This window comes from Artibeus jamaicensis, unplaced genomic scaffold (genome assembly GCF_021234435.1).
Source record: "Artibeus jamaicensis isolate MK-2021 breed Jamaican fruit bat unplaced genomic scaffold, CSHL_Jam_final scaffold_378, whole genome shotgun sequence".
Taxonomy (NCBI): Eukaryota; Metazoa; Chordata; class Mammalia; order Chiroptera; family Phyllostomidae; genus Artibeus; species Artibeus jamaicensis.
Genome location: NW_026522044.1, coordinates 1,213,588 through 1,228,138, shown reverse-complemented (window position 1 = coordinate 1,228,138; position 14,551 = coordinate 1,213,588). Strand labels below are relative to the sequence as shown.

General features: G+C 35.9%; 1 protein-coding gene and 1 pseudogene across 7 annotated transcripts in view; one reads left to right on the top strand and one right to left on the bottom strand.

Annotated features, from left to right (window-relative positions):
- The window catches only part of KLHL13 (kelch like family member 13), a 263,980-nt gene that overhangs the window by 37,628 nt on the left and 211,801 nt on the right, over positions 1–14,551 (bottom strand). For all 7 annotated transcript variants that reach the window (XM_037146000.2, XM_053657447.1, XM_053657445.1 and 4 more), the window contains one exon: positions 524–656. In XM_037146000.2, coding sequence (XP_037001895.2) covers positions 524–656 — 133 coding nt within the window. The remainder of the gene's footprint in view (positions 1–523; positions 657–14,551) is intronic.
- LOC119049867 (uncharacterized) lies at positions 4,803–4,935 on the top strand (annotated as a pseudogene).

Sequence of the window (14,551 nt, the reverse complement as noted above, 5' to 3'; positions counted from 1 at the left end):
AATGAAGGCAGATAATTTAATTAAGGTCAAACTCACTTCTGCTGCTAATTAGATACAATAATATGAAGAAAAAATTTTATTCTGTGTAAGCATTCATGTCAGAGTCAGGCTTCTGCATATTTTATAATTAAAAGAGAGTACTTAAAAAGGAGTATCCCTATACTAATGGAGGTCTGTATGATGCAAGGGCTTCCAAACTATTCTCTTGCAACTTCATATCTTTTGATGAATTAAAGGTTGTAGTAGTGGGACCCAGAGTCTCTGATGCCCATTCATATATGCATATGGAAAAGAAAAGTTGTGAAATAAAGAAGGGCAGAAATATGAAAAATGTACTTCCATTTCCCAAGTTAAAAATTCACCACCAACAACCACACTTACTGGGTGTGTATTCCTTTTGAAACAGTTTCTTCTTGTAAAGACACAGACCAAAGAAACTGAATGCACTTTAGAAATAAAAAGATTTAAACATGTACTTTTCATAGTTTTTAATGTGAATGTAGAGTTTAAAAAGGCAACCTACCTGTGAACATGGCCTTGAAGTAATCACTAGCAGAGGCCATCATGACTCTATGCACAGGGAAGGCATCATCTGTGTCACCTGGCATCAGGGTTACATCACAAAGCAAGCCTTCAAGACGAAGCTGATCGAAGCCCTACAACAAGAACATGAGTTGCACCACTAATCAAGGTAAAATGGGTACATAAATTCCCATTGCTAAAAGTCTGTTTACATAATGATGTGTGTGCAACCTATTTGGAAAATAAAAACAGTAGACTAATTACTCAAAAGAAGAAAAACCTGAAAAGCTTAGTTGATATTTAACAATGTTTATTTAATTCACTGTAGTAAAACGATAAAATTAATACTAATTTAGATTAAGAACAAATAAGGAGAGAGGCATATACATTCATTTTTTAATACAACATTGGCTTTTACCTTGTTTTGAAAGACAATTACTATGTATACTTTCATTTTCCCATGTACAGAATTAGGGTGTTAGACTAACACTCTTTCCATAATAATATATTTATTAAGTGTCCTTTTATAGAACTTTACTGACACACCTTGTTGTTGTTTTATCTTGTTTTTTTTTCCTTCTGAGAAAGTAAGGTACAGAGCATCTGTGTTGGCTGCAAGAAAAGGAGTTACTTTCTACCAACTAGAGTGTTTCTTCTCTTTGAAAATTAGGGATTGTGTTTTAGGCATCCTTGTACTTTGTACATTGATGCTGCTTGATCAATTATCTTTCAAGCTACAAGTTTGGGAGTAAATTATCTTTGGAAAAAAGGGATCCCAGGGAGCCCCAACATCAGACATAATTGTCCTCAAATGCCTAAAGTCTACAGAAGAATTAACAGACTAGTAATCACAGAACAAATAGGTAGTTGTTCCTTTGGTCTACTCTGGGGATAATGAAATACATAAATTTTATAATAGGCTGGTATATTGCCAAAAAAGATAATAGACAATTTAGTAATGAGGCACAAAATGAAGATTTTGGCAATACTGAGTCTGCAGTTTCAAAGATGGAAAAGTATTGTTATAAAAATCATGAAGATACACATACAAATTATTTTCTAATAATATAATATATAATGTAATATAAGAACTAATAGCAATGATTAGTCTATCCCCTTCATATTTTAATGACCTCAACTAAAACTTTTATTTAAACTTGTTTCATGAATTTATGAAACAAAAGACATGACATGCTAAACATGCAGTTTTAGAAATATTGATCCTACATATATGTATATAATATAAATTTCAGTCTAAACATTTTCTCATCATAATTTTTAAATTGCTTTTTAAAGAAAATGCTTGGATCTATAGAACTTGAACTTCAAAGAGATAATGTGATCCAGCCACTTTCTCTCTGGAGGGAGACATATTTTTATTTCAAAAGTATTTATACAATATAAATATACATTAGAACAGAATTATGTTTCATATTTTTCTTTATCCAATAGTGATTGACATATGATTTTGTTCACAAATATCAAATCTTTGAGAAATGTCCTTTTCATTTATAAACACAAACATTATATATCCCACCCTTGCTGTTTTCCATTGCTAAATCATCTCCTGTCCTTGTTATTTATAAAAATAGATGTAAAAGGAGATGGTAATTTTAGGGGAATATTCTCATGCAGAAGGCTAAATGTGGCTTTTAAAAAAATTCATATATGGAGTCTAAATTGCAGTAAGTATAAGGGAATTGCCTTTTAAATGTACGTGAGCATTGGGAAGAACTGAATTCAATCACTGGGGTTGGGGATGAGATGGTCAAGCAATCAAGAAAGAGACAAACATTTCTCTAAACAAATTTTATACAGTAAGTCATCACTTGAAGTTGTTGATAGGTTCTGTGACTAAAGTGAAACAACATATAACAGAACCAATTTTACCACAGTTTACTTGATATAAACAAGGGTAAAGTTCCTATGGCATTTCATCAATGTTATAACAACAAAAGGATTTTGAATAAAATGTTATTCCAGGACCTACTGTACTCTATCAAGTCTTGTAAAAAATGCACACAAGAAAAGGGAGGTCCTTCTTCTCCACAATTCTCATCCCCCCTCTATATAGTAGTCTGCCATTATCCATGGTTTCACTTTCCATGGTTTCAGTTACCCATAGTCAACTACAGTCTGACTATACTAAGTGGAAAATTCCAGAAATAAACAATTCATAAATTTTAAATTGCACGCTGTTCTGAGTAGTGTAATGAAATCTCATACTGTTACGCTTTATTCTGCCTGGGAGAGACATGAATCATCCCTTTTTGTCCAGCATCTCCACCCACTATATGATCTCTATCCATCAGTCACTAGGAGCCATCCCCATTATCAGATCGGTTATCAAGATGTGGGGGGTGGGGGAGAGAGACACTACATTCACATAACTTGTATTATAGTATATTGATGTAATTTTAATAGTTGTCATTAATCTTACTTGTGCCAAGTTTATCAATTAAACTTTACCATAGGTATGCATGTACAGGAAAAAAAATAGTGTATACTGGGTTCAGTACTATCTGTGGTTTCAGGTATCCACCAGAGGTCTTGAACATATGCACTGTGGATAAGAGGAACTATTTTATATCGTTCATTCATAAGTATTTCCCCCTATTTAACTATAAGGACTCTCAAAGATACCCTGAACACTTAAAATGTGTGATTTTACTATAAAATAATATTTCTTCCACCAAATTTTTACTCATTTCTCATGTCAGAATTCTAGACAGATTTCTATCTATTTCCATATGGTAGCCCACTATATACAAATACAGTTCTATTTTACACAAAATTGCTTAAAGTTTGCAATTAGTATTTTAGTATCTTTAAAACTGTTTCTCACTTTAAACTCAACTTCTTTCTGCCCCAACCTTTACCTTAGTTCTTTATCTTTCTATTTTCTCTGGATGTTGAGTTTCATTCATAAGGGTATTGTTGTCTGTTCTCAACTTCCATAGTGTAATGTTTTCCTCTTTGGCAAATCTCCCCATATCTTCTGTTTTTATCCTTTTTCTTTACAATCTTTTGATGTGGGGGAAAACCTTAGCATTTTTTTAAAAAGTTTTAAACTTACCCAATATACCAAAACTTCAAATGCTATTAAATAGAGGTAGGTACATGTATTCTGTCCCTGAAGGACAGAATATTTTAAATAAGTTTCATAAATTTTAAAATAGTCATATTAAAACAGGAGAGGATATACATTGATATTATATAACTACAGTATAAAAACCAGATTAGCTACAAATAATTAATACCAAAAGTTGGTTGGAGGTCAATAGCTTTCAAATTAAATATAGTACCATTGTGAAAAAAAAGCTAGATTGACATTCTCAGGTATTAAAAAGCAACCTGATAAGCAAATCTTTCCACTAAATCCTGCACTGAAAATAAATTATTAGTGTATTCTATCTAGTTTTGATCAGTGAAATTTCAAAAAGAAAATGTAGTAAAAAAGTGCATCCTTAATTTCAATGTCTCTGGTTATATTTTGCTTGCTTGTTTGCTTTGTTGATTAGGTTCCACTTATAGGTGAGATCATATACTATTTGGCTTTCATTGCCTGGTTTATTTCACTTAGCCTGATGCTCTCCAAATCCATCCATGCTGTCACAAAGAGTAGGAACTCCTTCTTTCTTTCTGCTGCAGACTATTCCATTGTGTAAATGTACCATAACCAGAGACATCAAAATTAAGAACAAACTGACAGTAACCAGAGGGGAGAGGGGAAGGGATAATGGGGGGAAAAGGTTGTCAGGAACATGTATAAAGGACACATGGACAAAACCAAAGGGGAGAAGGATCAAGGGCTGGAGGTGGAGATGGCTGGGGTGGGGGGAGTGGTGGGGAGGAAATGGAGACAATTGTAGTTAGACAACAACAAAAAATGTAAGAAAAAATAAAGTACATCCAGAAAAAAGCAAAAATTATTATTTTTTAAAAGATTTTATTCATTTTTAGAGAGAGGGGAAGGGAGGGAGAAAGACAGGAAGAGAAACATCAGTGTGTGGTTGCCTCTTGTTTGCCCCCAACTGAGGACCTGGCCCACAACTCAGGCATGTGCCCTGACTGGGAATCTAACTGGCAACCCTTTGGTTTGCAGACCAGCACTCAATCCACTGAGCTATACCAGCCCATGCTGGAAAACAACAAACATTATTAATGAAAATATTTTTTTATGAACAAATATTAAGGAACCAAAAAAACCCCACAAAGTTAAGGAATGGGTTTACTCCAATCTTTAAGTAATTGTAAAATATGATGAAAACAATACCATAGCCCTTCAATTGGCTTTTCCATTGGATCAGAACACCAGTCTTGGTGGTCATAAAAGAAGGAAAAGTAATACTGAAGCTGGCCTCACAGTGTTTTTATTATGCTCTATAGCATATGGGCTAGTTTCAAACAAGGTAAAAAAATATCATAGCTATGTTTTTTTATGAGACAGCTCTTCATTTAATTCAGGGGACAGGAAAGAAACAAATGCACATCTGAAATAAATAGATAAATAGATTGAATATAAAAGTTTATATTAATGTGAATTAAACTTTGCTTTCATATAACACTACTTGTAGTTTAAATTTTTATTTTTTATTGTTGTTCAAGTACAATTGTCTCCATTTTCCCACCACTTTCCCCTGCCCACCCACCCCCACCTCTCACCCCGCTCCTTTCCCCCTGTGGTTTTGTTCATGGGTCCTTTATACATGTTCCTTGATGACCCTTCCCCTTCTCTCCTCTGTTATCATCCTCTCTCTCCCCTCTGGTTACTGTCAGTTTGTTCTTTATTTCAATGTCTCTGCTTATATAATGGAACAGAATAGAGAGCCCAGAAATGAACCCACATCTCTATGGTTAATTAATATTCAACAAAGGGGGCAGAAGTATAAAATGGAGAAAAAACAGCCTCTTCAATAAATGGTGTTGGGAAATTTATACAGCTACATGCAAAAAACAATGAAACTCGACCACCAAATTACACAACACACACAAACAAAAATTCAAGATAGAAAATGACTTAAATATAAGTTGCAACAGTCCTAGAGAAGAACATAGACAAAAATTTCAGTTATTCCACAATATAAGTCTTTAAAGACTTCTTTAATCTGGCTTCAACTTAACTGTTTGACCTTATTTTTCCTTATTCCCCTAAGTATTCTGAATCATCTTATCAAGTTGTTCTCTAGACTATCTGATTGGTAAAAACCCAAACTTACTCCTCTTTGAGTAACTTTATGTCATTATTTTTCATATAGAATATCCTCCCTCCTCCTAAGCTTAGTTCAAATTTGATCTCTTTTAGGGCATTATGCTAAATGATGTAAGTCAAATACAGACAAATACCATATGATTTCACATATATGTAGAGTCTAAAAGACAAAACAAATGATCAAACTAAATAGAAACAAACTCATAGAGAACAGAGAATAAATTGAAGGTCACCAGATGGAAGAGGTGTTGGTGAGATGGGTGAAAAGGGTGAAAGGGATTAAAAAGTACAAATTACCAATTATAAAAAGTCATAGAGATGCAAAGTACGGCATAGAAAATACAGTCAATAATATTGTAATAACTATGTATGGTGTCAGATGGGTACTAGACTCACTGGGGTGATCATTTTTAAGACATATAAAAGTCTAATCTTTAATATAATATTATACGTCATCTGTAATTGGAAAATAAATTAATTTTTTTAAAAATTTCCTTCTTTGTAAAACTATCTGTAACCTAAACTCTAGAATAAATAATCAGGCACCTGTAGTTTGGGTGTCACTTCTGTGCTCAGTGAAGACAAAGTTACAGGGACTGGATTTACTTTACCTCTTGAAACAACATAAAACCAGATAAAATATATGAAAAGAAGTTTAAGACTGGATGAAGGAGAAGGATCTGTGCATGACAACAAATTAATTAAATGAGCCCCATGATTGCTTATTGCCTGGAGTTTCCAGTTACAGACAGTAGGAACCCAGGCAAAGCCTGGTATCTTTCCAGGATTGAAAGTCTGAGTGGGGGGTAGGAATGGGTTAAGGCAGAGAGGTTTTTTTTAACTGCCAGTTATTTTCTCTTAATTTTTTTTATTTTTATTTTTTAATTATTTTATTGTTGTTCAAGTACAGTTGTCTGCTTTTACTCCTCACCACCCCCCCACCCCAGCCATCCCCACCTCCCTCCCCTGATTCCAACCCCCCCTTAGTTTTGTCCATACGTCCTTTATAGTTATTCCTGAAAACCCTTCACCATTTCCCCCCATTATCCCCTCCCACCTCCCCTCTGGTCATTGTCAGGTTGTTCTTAATTTCTATGTCTCTGGTTATATTTCCCTTGCTTGTTTGTTTCATTGATTAGGATCCACTTATAGGTGAGATCATATGGTATTTGTCTTTCACTGCCTGGCTTGCTTCACTTAGCATAATGTTCTCCAGTTCCACCCATGCTGTTGCAAAAGGTAGTAGCTCCTTCTTTCTTCCTGCTAAGGCAGCTAAGTTGGTAGGGGAGAATACAAGAGGAAAGATCTGAACAGAAAGTAACAGAAATCTAAAAACAGTCCCCCTGAAGTATTCAGGATAGTTCTGATCAGTGCATTTGATTGGGGAAAGAAATATCCACAAGGAACACTCTCCAAGGCTCACGAAGGGCTGAGAATAGTTCGTATTCAAAATACAAGGTGGGAACTTTCCAATTGTGGGGCTTTGGGTAGAGTACTCAAAAGGATTTGTCTTAGTATTAGGGAAAAGTTTGCCCTAGAAAAATGGTGCTCTGATTCTGCCTCACAAAGTTTAAAAGTAAATGTAAAATGTGTTAATGATAGCAGAAGATCAGGGAAGAAATCAGAATACAAAGTGCCACCAAACTGAAGGTGAGTACTCCTCCCTACCCACTACTTTCTTCCACCAGTACATTCCAAGGTAGATTTAAGGCATCATGTAACCTGGATGCAGTCATCTAGGAGCAGAGAAGTTTCTAATTCTGGCTTGAAGAGAAGGAAAGAAGAATCTTAAAGCTCAAAAAAAGTGAAGAAAATCCATTTTACTCTTTTTCTTCTCTTTTAAGTCCCAGTCTCCCAGGAATTCCAAAAGAGTAAGTTATGGCAACAGTGAAAGTGATGACAGTGGGGACAGCAAATGCCTAAAATTCTGAGGGAGAGGAATCTTCATCATTGATCAGAGGAGTGGTATAGTTCTTCTACAGTGAATACCTATCTGTATTTGGACCAGGATATGGGTTCAGTTATGGTCAGTGCATAGCAGAGCAGGATAAATAAAGCCCCAGCTTTCAGGCCAGGGGATCAAAAAGGGAGGCCTGGGAAATTGGAAAGAACTCAAGAGATGGTGGAGACTGAGGAGTATGGAAAAAGAGACCACACATAATTCCATACCATGGAATACTGTTCAACCATAAAAAGGAGTGAACTATTGATACGCGTAACAAAGGAAATAGATCTCAAAGATATTAGGTGAATAAAAGCCAATCTCAAAAACGTATAGACTGTATGATACTATTTATATTCTCAAAAAGACAAAAACACAGTGACACAAAACAGATGAGTAGTTTCTAGAGTTTAGAGGCTGGGACGAATATGACTACTAATGGTAATATTTGGGATAATTAAACAGTCCAGTATTATAACCGTGGTGGTAATTACACACAAAAATACATTTGTTAAAACTCATAAACATATAGACTAGTAAAAATTTATTTCACTGCATATCAATTTAAAAAAATTAAAAGGTAAAAGTAAAAAGATGTCAAGCAACAACCAGTTAAAAGAAACCTGGCATGACTATAATATGAGATAAAACAGATTTAAGAACAAAGAATATTTGTTACCAGTCTGGTGAAAGATCTCAGTTTCCTCCTTAGAAAATTAGAAGTGGAAAAGCCGCCAAAATTAATCCAAAATTAAGCAGGAGAAAGGAAATAAAGATCAGAGTGGAAATTAGTTAAGTATAAAACATAAAATTAGAGAAAAAGTAATAAAACCAAAAGCTGGTTCTTTGCGAAGATCTGTACATCTGATAAAACTCTAGCCAGAATGATTAAGGGGAAAGAGAGAAAACACAAATTATGAAACCAAAATTGAGAGAGGTGTTAGTACTAGAGACTATATAGATATTAAAAGGATAGTAAGGAAATACGAACTGTATGCCAAAAAAACTGGACAACTCAGTCAGAATGAGCAAATTCCTTGAAAGACACAGCTACCAAAGATTATCCTAAAAGAAATAAGTAACCTGAATAGCCATATGTCTACTATAAAATTGAATTTTGACTGGTGGATTCTATCAAACATTTAAGGAAGAAATAACACCAATTCTACACAAACACATCAGGGAAGAGACAGAAACAAATCCCAGCTCATTCTCCAAGGCCATGCTATCGATATCAGACAATGATAAAAAAAACTAAGGGAGAGGCAAGATGGCAGAGGAGTAAATGGAAGCCACACTAACCTCCTCCCAGGACCAATCTGGAATTACAACTAAATTGTGGAGAAAACACCCAGAGCAAACAACTGAGCAATAGCGAGAGAAGCCTTATAACTTTGGACACACAGAAGAATCACATTCAGCACTAATGCCTGGTAAGGAGTGTAGTGGAGACTCAAGAAGGCTGTGGGTGCCCACAGGCAGCAGCATCAGAGGGATAATTAAGCAACTAGTTGGATGTCCCTGAGAAGTCTGGTATCCAAACTCTAAGCTAGGATTCCCAGTCTAGAGCACCAGAGCCCAAAAATACACAGATAACAACTGGTGGTGAAAAGCATCAGGGTTACTCTCTGCCAGAGACAGAAGGCTGGAGATGCAAGGAACTACTTAAAGGGCCAATGCACAAATTTTCATTTGAGCCACTTACCCAGGATGCCAGCAAAGTTGGAAGCACAGTGGGGTACAGTGACCTAAGGAGATAATAGGGACAGACACTTTGGAGAGAGAACTGAGAGAACAGCCTGATGCTGAGTCATTCCCCATACTGCAGCAGTCATCCTGGTCAGGCAGGCCACTCCCCTACAAGCAGCAGCAGCCTGAGGGGAAACAATAGCCCTGACCCCAGAAGAGACTCTGCCCTGGCCCTCTCGTGCTTAAGCCTGAGTGCTGAGTGCAGAGAGACTAGATTAACAACTGAAGGAGTCAGCCACAGACAGCAGATCCCTGGCAAAGGAGGCAGGGCAGACTGCACCAGAGATGCTAAAGAAAACACTGGACACTGGGCTTTGGAGAGAGACCTGAGAGAATAGCCACCAGGCCCCTGGTGCTGAGTCATCCCCCATACAGATGCAGCCATCTTGATCAGGTAGACCACTCCCCTCTGAGCAGCAACAGCCTAAGGGGAAACAATAGCCCCCCTCCCAGGAGGAATTCTGTCCCATCCTATGAGGCTTAAGCCTACTGTTGAGTGCAGAGTGACTAGATTAACAACTGAAGGAGACAGCTACAGGCAGTAGATCCCTCGCACTCTCAGAGCAGGCTGCCTAAGGTCAGACAGGTTCAATATCTGACAAAACCAGAGGCAGATCCAGAAATGAAAAACAGTGGTAAATACTAGAGGCTACTAAGACAAAATCCACTGTGGTTTTCTCCACGATTAGCAATATTTTCTTTACTGCATAGCTTTTTAACATCCATTTCTTGTCCATCAAGTTTGTACATATTAAGTCACTAGATTTTATACTATAGTTTATTTCTCTCTTTTCTTATAATAATCTTAATCTCTTTATACCCTTATTAATAATGGTTCTTTTGCTGTTGACACTGAAATTTAGGCAGGGGAGATATTTTTGCAGGTGTGCACTTGTTTCCTGGGCTTTGTGGTGTTCTTCTGACAGCAACTGTGCAACCACATACAAGACGTGGTGGGCACAATGAGTCAACCAGCTGGAGGGAAGGAGCAACCAAGGAAGGATTCAACAACAATCAAAAGGCAATTCTATGCAGAGAGCCAACATAAATGGCATAAAGGGCATCCCAAGAGCATCAAGTTCAGGAGATCAAGGAAATGGCATCACTGAATCTTCCAGGTCTCCTAACATAGAAGCTCACACCACAAAGTCAGAAAGTCAAAACAGATCATTTTAAGAAGCAGAAACAAATAAGAAGAAACTCACAAATAATGAGAAGACAAAGAAACAATCCCCAAATGAAAGGAAAGGTGGAATTCTCAGAAACAATACCAAATGAAATCGAGGCAAGTCAACTATCAGTTACTGGGTTCAAAACAATAATGGTTATAAGCAAGCTCAGTGAGAATTCCAAAAACTACAGGGAACCTACAAGGAACTTATTGTCTATTACACCACCATGAAAAAGGACATGTAAACTATCAACAACAGCCAAGAGGAAATGAAGAATACAATTTCTGATTGAAGAACACAGTAGATAGAATCAAAATCATGCTAGATGAAGCAAAGGATCAAACCAGCGACCTGGAAGACAAGATAAAAAAAAAAAACTCCCAGAAAGGGTAAGAAAAGAAAAAAAGACTCAAAAGTTGAAGAGGGGTTAAGGGAACTGCAAGACAACATGAAAAGTAATAATATCCATATAAGAGGGATACCAGAGGAAAAGAACAGCAAGGGATAGAAAACCTGTTAGAAAAAGTAATGATGGAAAATTTCACTAATTTGATGAGCAAAAAAGTCACAGAAATCCAGGAAACACAGAGGGCCTGAATCAAGAGGAACCCAAAGAGGCCCACTCCAAGACACATCATAATTAAAATGGCGAAATTCAAAGACAAACAGAAAATCTTAAAGGCAGCAAGGGAGAAACAGGAAGTAACATACAAGGGAGCACCAATAACGCTAGCAGCTGAGTTCTCAATGGAAACAACAGAAGCCAGAAGGGAATGGAAAGCAATATTCCAAGTAATGAAAAGCAAAGGCCTGAACCAAGACTACTCTACCCAGCAAGGATCTCAATGAAAATGGAAGGTGAAAATGGAGGTGAGTTTCCCTCACAAAAGAAGGCTGAAAGAATACACCTCCACCAAACCAGCACTGCAAGACATGCTAGAGAAAATCTTTAAGAAAAGGAAAAAATGAGTAAGACAGAAAGGAACACAGGTATGAAGGGAGTAAAATGGCAATGAATAAATACCTATTAATAACATTCATTGTAAATGAATTAAATGCTCCATTCAAAAGACATAAGATACCTGAATGGATAAGAAAACATGACTGGTACATATGCTACCTATAAGATACCCACCTCAGAACAAAAGACCTACATAGACTGAATGTGAAAGGTTGGAAAAAATATTGCATTCAAATGGACAGGAAAAAAAAAGCTGAGGTAGCATATACTTATATCCAACAAAATAGACTTCAAAAGAGCCATAAAAAGAGACACAGAAAGAAACTTCATAATACTGAAGAGAAGAATCCATGAAGAAGACATAAACATTATAAACATGCATCCAACATAGGAGCACCAAAATATAAAAGGAAAATCTTGGAGGACTTCAAGAAAGATATAGATAGCAACACACTTATACTAGGGGATTTTAACATATCACTGTCAAAAATGGATATATCTTCCAAACTAAATATCACCAAGGTTATTATGGCACTCAACAATGCCCTAGATCAAATGGAATTAAATAATATATATAGAACCTTTCATCCCCAAAAAACACAAAGATACACATTTTTTTACGTGCACATGGAATATTTTCAAAGATAGACCACATGATAGGACACAAAACAAGCCTCAACAATTCAAGAAAATCGAAATCATATCAAAGATTTTCTTGGACCACATGAGACTGAAACTAAAAACCAAACTCATGGGAAAAAACTCAAAAATACTCAAATTCATGGAGATTGAATAGTTAAACAATGAATAGCTCAAGAATGAGATCAAGGAAGAATTCAAAAATTTCTGGAAACAAATGAAAATGAACTCACAACACTGCAAAACTTATGGGACACAGTGAAGGCAAACCTGAAAGGGAAGTTCATAGCGATACAGACCTATGTAAAAAAGATAGAAACATTTCCAATAAACAACCTAACCCTACACCTACAAGAACTAGAGCAACAACAACAAAGCCCAGAGAGAATAAAAGGAAAGAACTAACCAAGATCGAAGATGAATCAAACAATATAGACACTAAAGAAACAATTTGAAGGATCAATAAATCCAGGAACTTGTACTTTGAAAAGATAAACAAAACTGACAAGACTTTAAGCAGACTCATTATGAAAAAAAGAGAGAGGAGCAAAGTAAACACAAAGTGAAAGAGGAGAGGTTACTACTGATACCACAGAAATACAAGGATTCTAAGAAATTACTATGAATAACTATATGCTAAAAAATTTGAAAATCTAGGAAAAATGGACAAATTCCTAGAAAAGTATAATCTTCCAAAACTGAATAAAGAAGAACCAGGAAGTCTGAATAGACCTATAACAGCTGACAAAATCAAAGCAGTGATCAAAAAACTCCCATCACACAAAAGCCCTGGACCAGCCCTGGACTGGTAACACCTAACAAACTACACAACATTGAAGAAAGAAATTAAGAAAGACACAAACAAATGGAAGCATACACCATGGTCATGGATGGTCATGGCCATGGTTTCACAGGAGAATTTTATAAAAGAGTTAAGGAAAAGCTAAACTCTATCCTTCACTGATTATTCCAAAAAATCTAAGAAGATGGAAGAGTCCCAAACTCTTTGTATGAAGAAAGCATCATCCTAATCCCCAAACCAGATAAAGACATATTAAAGAAAGAAAACTACAGGTCAATATTGCTGATGAACATACATGCTAAAATCCTGAACAAAACATTGGCAAACCACATCCAGCAATACATTAAAAAGATCATACACCATGATCAAGTGGGATTCATCACAGGCATGCAAGGACGGTAAATATTTGCAAATCAATAAACATAATACATCACATAAACAAAAGGAAAGACAAAAATCACATGATTATATCTATATATGTGGAAAAAGCATTTGATACGGTACAGCCCCTATTTATCATATAAACACCTAACAAACTGGTAATAGAGGAAGCATTCTTAAACATAATAAAGGCAATATATGAGTGACCCACAGCCAACATCATACTCAATGGGTAAAATCTAAAAGCTTTCCCACTAAGATCAGGAACAAGACAAGGATGCCCACTTTCACCACTTCTATTCAACATAGTATTGGAAGTCCTAGCCACAACAATCAAACAATAAAAAGAAATAAAAGATATCCTAATTGGAAAGGAGGAAGCAAAAATGTCATTGTTTGTAGATGACATGATAGTGTACATAGAAATTCCTATAGACTCCACCAAAAAATTACTTAACCTAATAAGTGAATTTGGCAAAACAATGAGATAAAAAATCAACATTCAGAAATCAAGTGCATTTTTATACACCAGCAATGAAATATCAGAAACAGAAATCTGGGGAAAAAATCTCATTTCATATAGCAACAAGAAAAATAAAGTACCTAGGAATAAACCTAACCAAGGAGGTAAAAGATCTGTACTCAGAAAACTACACAAAACTACACAACACTGAAGAAAGAAATTAAGAAAGACACAAACAAATGGAAGCATACACTATGGTCATGGATTGGAATAATTAACATCAACAAAATGTCCATACTACCCAAAGCAATTTATATATCCAACGCAATCCCTATTAAAGTACCAATGACATACTTCACAGATATAGAACAAACATTTGAGAAATTTGTATGGAATCATAAGTGACCCTGAATAGCCACATCAATTTTGAGAAAAAAGAGCAAAGTAGGAGGGATCACAATACCTGATATCAAACTGTATTAAAAGACCACTGTAATCAAAACAGCCTGGTATTTTCACAAAAACAGGCACATGGACCAATGGAAGAGAATAGAGAGCCCAGAAATAAACCCAAGTCTCTACAGTCAATTAATATTCAACAAAGGGGCCAAAGCATAAGGTGGAGTAAAATTAGCCTCTTCAACAAATGGTGTTGGGAGATCTGGACAGATTCATGCAAAAAAATGAAAATCAATCACCAACTCATAC